At 36.1% G+C, this 12,232-nt stretch overlaps 2 protein-coding genes across 2 annotated transcripts; both read left to right on the plus strand.

Annotated features, from left to right (window-relative positions):
- Positions 1-322: 322 nt before the first annotated feature.
- pnkd (PNKD metallo-beta-lactamase domain containing) lies at positions 323-8,021 on the plus strand. Its single transcript, XM_067459253.1, has 9 exons — positions 323-512; positions 971-1,086; positions 1,170-1,282; positions 1,666-1,724; positions 2,532-2,624; positions 3,031-3,197; positions 3,421-3,507; positions 4,544-4,659; positions 7,695-8,021. The coding sequence occupies exons 1-9, from the start codon at positions 352-354 to the stop codon at positions 7,866-7,868; spliced, it is 1,086 nt and encodes a 361-aa protein (XP_067315354.1). The 5' UTR covers positions 323-351; the 3' UTR covers positions 7,869-8,021.
- A 352-nt stretch (positions 8,022-8,373) lies between these two features.
- Positions 8,374-12,135, plus strand: catip (ciliogenesis associated TTC17 interacting protein). Its single transcript, XM_067459258.1, has 9 exons — positions 8,374-8,831; positions 9,225-9,410; positions 9,548-9,603; positions 9,733-9,819; positions 9,915-10,082; positions 10,186-10,310; positions 11,151-11,227; positions 11,344-11,432; positions 11,878-12,135. Exons 1-9 carry the CDS (start codon positions 8,765-8,767, stop codon positions 12,070-12,072), a joined length of 1,050 nt encoding a protein of 349 aa, XP_067315359.1. The 5' UTR covers positions 8,374-8,764; the 3' UTR covers positions 12,073-12,135.
- Positions 12,136-12,232: the final 97 nt, after the last annotated feature.

Raw genomic sequence — 12,232 nt, forward strand, 5'->3', positions numbered from 1 at the left:
ATATGAGAAATTGCTATATATATATATATATATATATATATATATATATATTATAGCAATTTCTCATTTTAAGATATCAAGACCAAATATCACAACAGTATATACAACAGCAATTGCTAGCAATGAAGTGTAATGAAAATTTATTTGTAGGTAAAATAAAATAAAAATAAGCTGTAAAAATGATTCGTCTATGAAATGTAAACACTCAATAATAGCTCTCTTTCGCAAATGATGTAACTTATAAAAAATGCAGAAACAAAAAAGAAAAGAAAAGTCAAAAGAGCGTTTAGATACTTCTGACCAATCGTAGTTGTACCTTTTAACTGCGTCATCGTCGATACGCCCACTATAATGGCGCTTCCGGACTGGACAGTGTATTTACTTTGTATTGCTTCAATATGTGGAGGGTTTTACATCTGTCGTTTTCCTAAATGCGCCAGAAAAACTGCATGGAAAAACAGTCTGATCGGTAAACTGATGGCTCGCACAGAGAAACCACTCTTTTGGATAGCGTAAGTGGCTTATTTGGCCTGCTGCGGCAGCTATTTTTATATTTACACAGGCTACTGTTTTTATTCACACTACCGTACATGATGTTTAGATGGACAGTTTTGTATTAGTGCTATTGAAATATAAATTGGTGACGTATGTAGATCTTCCTTTCGGTGAATGTCACTGATTTGTCATTTTAGCATTGTCAGTGTACCTAAAATAGAATAATGTTTTTTTCTCTAACCATCAATGACATTGTGCTTTCTCATAAAACAAACTAGGGTATTTGTTATAATAATCAATAGCCTAAACATTAATTTACTTTCCTAATTGATTATTTAGTTGAAATTTTCAATATTTCTGTCCAAATATCATATTAACTATTGTTTGTAAAGCCAGGGGGATGTAGGCAATTTCATAGGGGAACGTGCATAACTGCATTAAACACTCAGGTGTCATCTTTAAAAAACACTTCCAGGTACTCTCTGTATACGCGGACCAAACTCGGGTACATATTTCATAAGAGGCAGATGAAGAAAGCACGGGAGCGGTACCCCAATGGCCACTCCAGAACTCAACCCACTATAATAAACGGTGAGCAGAAGCACCTTTTCCCATCATGCACTCAACAGCTGATTAAAAAAAAATCATTAATGTTACACTGTTATTTTCAACAGGCATCAAGATTATACCAGTACCCATATTATCAGACAACTACAGCTATGTGGTTATTGACACTGCATCCAATATGGCTGTTGTGGTTGATCCGGCCGACCCTCAGCCTGTTCAGGTTGGATTCAAAACAAGTGGTTTCAGAAATAGTTTGCTGGATTATATATCTTACTGTAATGAAATTGCCAAACCCCTGTGGTTTAGTGGAAATTACTCCCTCTTCCTCACTGGTTTACCAAAATTGTGTAAGATGGAATAATTTTTTGTGATTTTTATTGGAACTCTGACGTTGTAATGGACAGATTCCAGTTTTACATTCTCACAGATGCAAAAGTACAATAGTAATATCAAAATATTTAGGACGCTACATATACACAAAGAGAGGGTTTTTTGGGCATATGTCATATATAAAGTCACATGTTTTTTGTATGATTTTAACCAGAGCTCTAGTTTTGTTTTCTCATTCCTCATCTTATTTCATGGTCTGTCTCACCCACACAGGCATGCCTAGAGGAAGAGGGGGCGGCATTACAAGCTGTTCTTTGCACACACAAGCACTGGTAAGAGTACACTTGAAAATGCAAACATCTATACAACCTATATGCTGTGCAATGATTGTATTGGCAGCAACTAGAGACAGAATGACAGTCTTTTAGTTAATTAATAACTAGATATGTTAGTACCACTTATTAACCGTTAATGTTGTGTTCAGAATGATTTGTTTGTGTGACCATTTTAGTGTTGTAAGATCAGATTGCAACAGTCATGAGTCAACTTCCTTTAAAGGTTTTTTTCACCCAAAAATGAACAATGTCATATAGTTTCAAACTATATTTTGTTCATCTTTGGAACACAAATGGAGATATCTTTATATTCTCTAATTTTCCCTATTAATTGAAATTACACATAACCAAAATGTACATGCTTCACAAATTACATAAAAACAAGAACTCTATATAAATAGACACAATCACTTAATATGATGAAAATATCTAATTTTGTTTTTTATTTACAATTAACCTTTGACCAGTGCGCATCAAATATGGTGCAGTGATCAACTCTTTTCAGTAGAATTGTATTAATCTGTTCGATTTATATAGATTAGTTTTACTATGTCTTTATGTACTTTTTTAAGCTTGAAAATGTTGGTTGCCTGGGTTTTCAGTGGTTGGACAAAAATTCTATATTGATATATAAAAGATTTTTTTTAAAATCTTAATTTGTGTTCTAAAGATGAATGAAAGTATTATGGGCTTAGAATGACATGAGAGTGAGAGTTTTTTAATTTGGGGGAATTTCGCAACAAGATTGAATAGCTAAACACAAAATTTACAACAAAGTATTTATATAAATGTTTCCCCAATCAGGGACCACAGTGGAGGGAACCGGGCTCTAAAGAGACGCTACAGTTCCTGTAGAGTGTATGGAAATGCTATGGACAACATTCCAGGCCTCACACAGTCAGTAACTAAAATATTCTACTGTTCCATCATGTATTTATCTGATTTATCTGTTAAAATCACCCTAAAACAAATATTCTGTCACTTTTGGGTTAGGTATAAAAACCATTACGTCTATGGAGAGTCCCCACAAAGTGTGTGTGTGTGTGTGTGTGTGTGTGTGTGTGTGTGTGTAATTTTGTTTTTATTATTATTTTCTAAATATTATCCACAGATTATTGAAATGCATACAGGTTTGGAATGACATGGAAAATTAGTACATTTAAATTTTTTGGTGAACCATTCATTTAAAAGTCTAAAATGTATTTAACTAAACCTATTCTAACTTATATATATATACACATTGTTTGGGTATTAATCGAGAGCATGAAACAGACCAATTAAATTGATGTTTTTGTGGATTTAGCCCCCTTTCAGACAAAGACACAATAGATTTTGGAACTCGGCTGCAGTTCAGGGCCTTCTTTACACCTGGGCACACAGTAGGTCACATGATCTACCTGCTTGATGGCCGGATGATTGGTGGACCCAGCAGCTTGTTTTCAGGGGATCTGGTATTTCTCTCTGGATGTGGTGAGTGTGCTTATCTCAGTGTGCTCTTAAAAGGTCACCGTATGATTTTGTTTTTAAATATTGATAGTGTTATTGTTACCTGCCTTCAATGTTTGACATTATGTGTATAACAAATACTTTACTATTTACCCAATATTGATGCACTGCAAGGCATGCCAACTGCAAGAATTCTTAAATCCAGCTAAGTCTGTTTAAAGCTCTGACTCATTTCCAACCCTTGTAGGGAGAATGTTTGAAGGTATTGCCTCAACTATGTTGTCATCTCTGGATACTGTGGGATCGCTCAATGATGATACTCTGCTTTGGCCTGGTATGAAAACTCAGTCTTTGTATAGTCTTTTCACACTTTTTAAGTTGTTAACCAGCGTCATTTTTTTCCTTAGATTCCTTTGTTCCATGTTTCAGACTGTTCATACTTTATCCTGGGATCATAATAAATCCTGGATAGTCAGTTATTTTGGATTAATTGGACAAGTACAGAACATGTTTGCGTGTCTCTTAGTGACTCCAATTAAAGCTTTTAGTAGCAATTTTGAACAGTTTCCCTTAGGCACTGAAATTAAGCGCAATGCATGAGTGTCTGCATTGTATAAATTGTATTAATTATTAATGTATTTATGGGATTCTTGCACCACATTTAAGGTTTTTTGCTGTTTAAATAATTAGCCCTGGGCCATTCTGAAATGTAGGTAAATGAAATCCTGGGTTATTTTGCTTCACATTTCACACTGCTCATAATTTACCCAGGGTTAAAGGAACACAATTGACTTTTTGGGACTTTAGCTTATTCACCGTATCCCCAATTTCCAATTCCCCAGAGTTAGATAAATCCATACATACCATTTTTATCTCCGTGTGTGCCATAATTCTGTCTGAGGCACCCACTGCTAGCCTAGCTTAGCACAAAGACTGGAGGTAAACGGCTCCATCTAGCACCATCTAGCCTACCATCTATTCCTAAACCCTTGGTTAACATTCTTATTTGCATATTTATGATGCCATTGATTGGACAACCCCAGCACACAACCTGCTCACATAGAGATTTTAGCATTGCTTATCCACATTATTTTGTCAACTGTACTTTTGCTGAATGGGCTTTGCGGACTATAGAGGTAAGAATTAATCGGTGCTAACCCTACTCTGGAACGGAGGGTTAAAAGCGGGGTTAGAACATTAAGTGTAGTGTTAAAAGCCCAACAAACTGGATTTAACCCAGGGTTAATTATATTGTTACACGCCTGTTTGCCATTTTTAGTTTTTATGCACAACTTTTATGTGATTTATGCTTTTTTAAACTAGCATTTGGTTGTGATTCTAAGGAAAAGCTTAATCCTTTTTTTTTTCAGGACATGAGTATGCTGAAGATAACCTTCTGTTTGCTGCTGAAGTAGAGCCTGGCAATGTTGTGCGGGAGCAAAAGCTGCAGTGGGTGCTGCTACAGAGGGGTCAGAGACTGTGTACAGTAAGGAAGATAAGATTTTTATTAAGAATTCCAAATATCAGAAAAGGCTAAGATGTCTAAAGCCCCGTTTCCACCAAAATTACCTGGAACATTTTGTACCAGGAACTTTTTTCAGGAACTTTTCTCCCCCCCAGACCTGCAACTGTCTGCGTTTCGACCACGATCTAAAGTTCCGTGAAGATTAGGCAAATTACTCCGGTGATGTAGGACTGTGCGACTGCTCCTCCAAGTCAGTGACGAACAGTAATCATTTTTGGTGACCGCTTGAAAGATTGAAAGATTTAGTGGACTGTTTATGAGACGTTATCTAAACCGATCTGGTGTTTACATGTGATGACTTTCAATCGTAATCATTTTGTCACATGCAGTTTGTCTGCCGCATCAAAAATGTCAACGCTGTTTTCTCCAGCAGCTGGAATGTGTTAACTATAGCCATAGCAACTCTTAACGGCCACCAGGACTAATACAGTATTATATAAGCTATTTATTTGTTGTAAAGTGTAATAATCATCTCAGAAAAAAAGATATATATTCTGTCAGGTGCAGAGTTAAAGTAAAAACTGCCTGGGGCAATATACGCTGTGTCATTATTCCAACATTATCTTCATAACTTACGAAATAAAAAGTTTACCCCTCAGAAAAATGAAGTTTCCTCTCTTGTCAACATGAGCGTGGCGCGCGCCGTCACGTCATGTAAGGACGCACACTTAAAAGTAATCGGTCAGGTCGTTTAACATGGTGAAAAATAGACTAAAAAAATTAATAACGAGTATGGAAGAGATTCAAGCTGTGCTGCTTTTGCTGGTTATGTATAGGTTTACTAAAGAGGTAATTAACAACGACAGAAAAGAGCACTAATATGCAGATTCAGCAGCATGCAGCATTTTCAGAAAGCTTGTAAAGCTAGATTTAAAATGGCAATGTATATTATTATCAGCTATTTCGGACATTGAACGTGAGATGGCTGAGACGAACGCGCGCCATCAGACAGAGAGCAAGACTGATTTTTACGGAACGTAGACCGAACCTCGCAAAAGACTTGGTTGAAATAAAATGCTAAACCAATCAGCATGTTCAGCGCCCAAGTCCCGGCCTCGAAAGTTCCTGAACTTTGAAAAAGTACTACCTCGCGAGCAGGGCCGTTTGGAGGGGGAAATATTTACCCGGAACTCCATTTAGACCCTGGTTCCTGCGGTCAAAACACCGTATCACCCAACGTTCCTGGTTCCTGGGTAAAGTTCCTGCGGTGGAAACGCGGCTTAAGACAGTCCAACATAATTGTTTCATTTTGACACTTTAAAGAATATTACTTCCAGCCAAGTTTGATTTAAAGGGTTAGTTCACCTAAAAGTGTTAATTCTGTCATCAATTACTCATCATGTTGCTTCAAAACCATAATTATTTTGCTCATCTTCTTTTTAAATGAAATATGATCAATGTTTTATGAGAATAAGAGCCTAAATAAAATATATTCATCACATAATCCGATTTCATTAAAGGTGCCCTAGAAGGTTTTGTAACAATATTTTAAATTGTTCTCTGATATCTAAATAGAGGGTATGTGGCTTATTTAAGGTCAAAAATGGTCCAGATACGGTTTTACATGTCCATTTACAACCCTAGAAATTGTCCCTAGGATACAATGCTCTGTTTTTGCCTTATTTGGAAGGGTCATGAATATTAATGCAGAGTTTGTTCTGATTGACTGTTTCACTGCACTGCTACTCAATGACAGCTAACGCATCTATACCATCCATCATGACAATGATTTTACAATGATAGGTTCTTAACTTTGAATCACGAACTGAACTGGGTAGCGTGTAAATATGTTGTTTGTACAGTACAGTTACAGTTTGACAGTAGAGTACTGATTTTAAAGTTGATTTATTTAGCCAAACAAAGTAATAAATAAGCCACTCAAAATAATCTGTGTCATGTTTACTACTCAGCCGCTTTTAAATAATCATACTTCAGTTCTCAAAAATGTATATTTATTTAAAAAATTGACTAAGCCTTGTCAAATGACTATCGTTTCAACTTAATGGGGAAGAAGGTGACGGTAGTTACACAGATCGAGTGAGCGATCTGTAAGCAACTAAACAGTAGTAGTAAACGTAGTTAGCTTCTGAGTTATGTGTTGATGATTAAATATAGGCTAATTTATATTTCAATCCCCCAAAAGGGATCGGCATAAGTATCTACTTTTGTATTTTATAACAACACTGGCAGGAAATAATATTAACCATTGTCATTTAAAAAACTGTTGTGTGTGCTACTTGGAATTTCCAATACTAGAATCTTGCTTTAGATCTAGACAACACAGGCAATATTATCATAATGTTTTCTTACTAAAAAACTTTCAATTTAATCAGAAATAGGTTCGACAGTCAAGAAGTGGATAAAATCACTACTTACTGTTTGCAGGAATGTGGTTGGAATCGGCCCTTTCTTCAGTTTTAGACACTGAGTGAATCCTAATATATTGCCCCAGGTTAGAAGAATTTTGAATTATTTTGTTGCGGTATCCAATTGTAAATAAACATCAACCATGACTGTTGACATTGTTTATCTGTGGGAAGGCTATGAAAAGTCCTCACATCCCCTGCACAGCCTGGATCATAACATTTATTTCCATTATCTGTCATTTTTGCTATCCTCGCGTGACACTTGTTTATCTGCTGAACTCCCGACATACATATTAAGGATCCTAGCGATTGCGTCACGTGGCGTTATGTTGAAAATAGCCTGTTTTTCTGTGGTGTTTTTCACAAACAATATTTACATATAAAGGAGGAGGCAATGGTGTTTGAGACTCACTGTATGTGATGTCCGTGTACTGAACTCTTGTTATTTAACTATGGCAAGGTTATTTCAATTTTTCATTCTAGGGCACCTTTAAAAATATCTTCATTTATGTTTCAAAGATGAACGAAATTGGTTTGGAACGACATGAGTGAAAAAATAATATAATAGAATTTTCATTTTTGGGTGAACTACTTTTACTTTTAAAGTAATTCTCTCTCCTCTTCATACAGTGTCCATCCACTCTAGGAGAGGAAAAGCAATACAATCCTTTCCTGCGGAGCCACTCCCAGGATCTCCAAGGGGCTCTGGGCCTGCAGCAGAAGCAGGACGAGGACTGGACGTCGTATCGCGCCCGTGTTTTAGAGGAGCTGCGTAGACGGAAGGACATTTATAAGAACCGATAAGGCTTTTATCCACTTGCATTTGGAAGTTGCAACCACTGAAAAACCATTCCAAGCTAAACATGTACAGCTCCCTACATAAGTGAGCTGGATTCAAAGCTGTAATGTGAATTTAAACATTGAACTGAAAAGTAAAGGTTTTGTGCAGAGAGTGAAGTTGACTTGGGCATTATTTTGTATACAAAAATATATTTCTGTATACATAAGTATACAGTATATATAATACGTATTTGCTAGACTCTGAAAAGCATTTTGAATTTTTTTTTTTTTTTTTTTTAAATGTTTTTCTTTAAACTTGTTTTTTTACACTTTACTGTGTTGGAAATGTTCCCTTTTAAAATGACCCGCGTTTTGAACAATAATGGTACCACAAGCACTGATATTTATGAACGTGTTGTCATAATAAACTTTATTAACTAATGTGTCTGCTCCTCTGTATTCCTTTTGTGTTGCGCTGTGGGAAATATGTTTGTGGCGCGATTACAAGAAGGTTTACGGCAGTTGTTGACAACATCGTTACCAAGGAAACCAAAGTCGGAGGCAAGAACGAAAAAACAAGTAGATAATAAATAAAAAGGTGCAAATGCAGTTTAGGTGCTGTTAGTAGTTTTGACTGTTTCTTGGCGTGTTAAAGACACGTGCCATTTTGTAGTTAATTCCGTTTATTCTGCTTTTTAATAGCATTAGCAAAGTAACGTTAGCTCGTTTGACATCTGCTGAGGCACTGAGCTGTTAAAAGTCAATCTAACTTAAAATCCAGGTAACGTTAAAAGGAAACAAAGACGCGCATAGTTTTACAATTATTCATTATCCCTATGATCTTAAAGATCGATATTATATATAGGAGAATCTTTTTGAACTGTTGCTGTAGTAACTTAGTCTGGTTTCTGGACTAAGACATGGAGGAGAATGAAACCGAAGCACTGAAAGCTTCAGTTAATGCAGTGGAGTTTATTCACAGCATTGGTAAGTAATTTAAACATGATTATGATTTAATAAGTGACGTCACTTCTAAAGTTAAAGAGTTCAGCCTGTGAGATATGCTATTTTAGAGTCAGGGCCAGGGGCCACCTGTTAACAGCATCAAGGCCCTTCACGTCCATTAAATTGCACTGTAACGTTAGACCTAAAATTATTTAGTTTCTCTCATTTATGAATATTTTGAACAGCTGGTTTTCCATGATAACTGTGCAGGATTGAGGCTGCATGGCAGTATTGTGAAAGCACTGACATCTACATACATTTTTACATTGACATTGAATGTTCTTAATGTTTCTTCATAAGTCACCATAAATTATCCTTCAGTCAAGAGACTAACAGTATGTGATGATTGCAAGCCACTTCTGCTGTCACTTATAGGATCCAGCGATCTGGATGATTGTTTGTTCGCGGATTCACTTGTGACTGTGTCAGACTCAGGCAGGGAGCTCGGAGACTTCTCTGTGACTGTCACCAAGGCGAGCTACAACGAGGAGCTCTGCTATCTACTCCATGCCAACAGTCATGGAACGATCGATGACATTCCTTGTGGCACATCCATTGAAGGTGTGATTACATTGTATAATGACCATTTCTTCTCTTTATTATTTGTCAGTGAGAACACACTGCCTGTTTGTTTCATTTTCTCAATCTTTTTTTAAAGTTTGTTCAAATCTGTGTTTGTTCCCTTGTGTTGTTTCCAGCCTACATATCTAGAAAGCTTGAGATACTGGAAGAGAATCATCATGAATATGTAAAGGTATCTTTTCTATCGACATAAAGCAAAGTTTATGAAAAACATAGGGTTTAATTCAGTACTTGTTAACCAACATATTCAGGTTAATATTTTAGAAATAGTAAAATTAATGCAATGTTGTAAACATTGCAGCTGGAAAAGCAGACAGTGGACCGGAAGGTACATATTGTTAGACAGGATGATCAACTAGTGGTAAACAGGACCATCTCAGAGAAAGAGGTGAGTACTATTCTGCACAAAATTCATACATTTACTTAAATATGCGAGAGAGAGAAAAATCAATAATGAAAATTCTCTTTTAACTCATTCTTTAGGGGGTGAAGACACAAACCCACACATTTCCATTGAGTTCCCTAAAAGGCTTTGTGTCTGAGGCATCCAACTTCCTGGTCCTGCGCATTCTTGCTCGGCAGAAGACTGTTCCAGAATACATGACGTTCCTGTCATTTGATGCAGATGCGGTGCTTTCTAAATCAGTTTATGTAAGTCCAGGGAGATTATGTTATTTATAAGCCAAACCGTTGTGAACTGTACATGTATGATTGAAGATGGTGTGCTGTTTGTTGATGTACTTGTTTGCTTTAGAGTGCACTTGGGTGGAAGAAGCAGATGATTGGGGAAGAGTTAGTCGATATCTTTGGGATTGAAAGGACTGTCTCCTCTGCAAAGGACTCCTCAGCAACGTGGCATTGCTACTTCATGCCTGATGGGTAGAATACTCTCTAGAAAAGGAAACTTTATTGTTTCTCATAAGAGTGGATGGTATCTGTTGATTAGCATCTTTCAGTCAAAACCAAAGCTGTTGTTTACAAACTCAAAGCATTTTTGCAGCACTTTCAGAAGGAGTTTTTAAAGATATGCAGAGGTTTGAACATCAAAGGGTTAGTTCACCCAAAAATGAAACTAATGTCATTAATGACTCACCCTAATGTCGTTCCTCACCCGTAAGACCTCCGTTCATCTTCAGAACACAGTTTAAGATATTTTATATTTTAGTCCCAGAGCATATGCAGTCTAGAGGCAAGAATTAAGCGGTGCTTACCCTACTTTGGAACGGAGGGTTAAAAGTGGGGTTAGAACATTAAGTGTAGTGTTAAAAGATCAATTTGATCAATTCAGATCACCAATGTCACGTGACATTGACACACGATCCAAACTGCTGAAATCACATGACATTGGTGATCCGATTCATTGATTGATTCACTGATTCATGACCATTTTAATCTTTATTTGAGGAATACGGAAGAGAAGACAATGCTGAATAAAGTCATAGTTTTAGTTATTTTTGGACCAAAAAGTATTTTTGATGCTTCAAGAGATTCCGATTAACCAACTGATGTCACATATGGACTACTCTGATGATGTTTTTATTAGCTTTCTGGACATGGACACTATAGTGTGACTAAAATATAAAATATGTTAAACTGTGTTCTGAAGATGAACGGAGGTCTTACGGGTGTGGAACGACATTAGGGTGAGTCATTAATGACATAGATATCATTTTTGTGTGAACTAACCCTTTAACTTTTCCTAAAATATTTTACACTTAGGCATCTGGCAAGCAGAGTGCAGCTTGGCTCACCTGCAATCATGAAGATTCTACATTTGCCTTTCTTGCTCGATGGAGGTTTGAAGACTTTATCACTTTGCAGTCTGCTTCTTAGTGATCAGAATGAATCTTAAAAGTAAAAATAATAATAATATTGATAACATGAATAAAACAAATGGGTTTTGCTTTTTTAGTGGATAAAGACCATATTCCTGTGTTTGAGAAGAAGCCACTTATCTGGGAGGAAGATATGGAGCTTTACTCAAAGTTTCTTGACAGAAAGGTGCATTTAACTGTTCATAAGCATTTAAATGATGTCATGTATCACTTAAGGATGTCAGAAATATATATATATTAGTTATGTTTTGTGTGATAATGAATTATTCATAAAGGCTTATTTGTGGTTATTACAAATTATAAAAATATACTGTCAGGTCCAAAAGTCAAAGCCCACGTTGAAACTCAGGGATTCAAAATCTATCTTCAACCTAAAAAAAAATGTTGTGTGTGTATATATATATATATATATATATATATATATATATATATATATATATATATATATATATATATATATATATATATATATATATATATATATATATATGAGAAATGGCAAAAAATACATTAAAAAGACAATAACACAAAGTACAACATAAAATAAATGCCATTTATACGCATTTTATGTAAGCAAATGTGTGACTCATTTTCACTTGTTTATGACACAGGAGGAACTCAAAGCAGACTACTCCTCCTACATCAGGCAACACCCGGAGCTAAAGGCTTTAATGGCAGACTTCCTGCAGTTCCTGCTGTTGAGAAAACCACAAGATGTCTTCTCCTTTGCTCGTGACTTCTTTGCCCCTTTTGCCTTTCAAAGTCCACCAGAAAAATCCTGTAATGGTTCCCAAAACGTTCCATAGGGATAATAAACACTAACAAAGTGTGTGATGTAGCAAAGATTGGAAATAAAGGTTTTCTTCTAATAGGGCCTTGGTATAATGACTTTATGTGCTGTTTTTGGGTGTACTGTATTAGTGTTTGGTTTATATCCAGATATTAATGAGAGTCACTGTACATTGG

The sequence above is a fragment of the Pseudorasbora parva genome, chromosome 12 (assembly GCF_024679245.1).
Source record: "Pseudorasbora parva isolate DD20220531a chromosome 12, ASM2467924v1, whole genome shotgun sequence".
Classification (NCBI taxonomy): domain Eukaryota; kingdom Metazoa; phylum Chordata; class Actinopteri; order Cypriniformes; family Gobionidae; genus Pseudorasbora; species Pseudorasbora parva.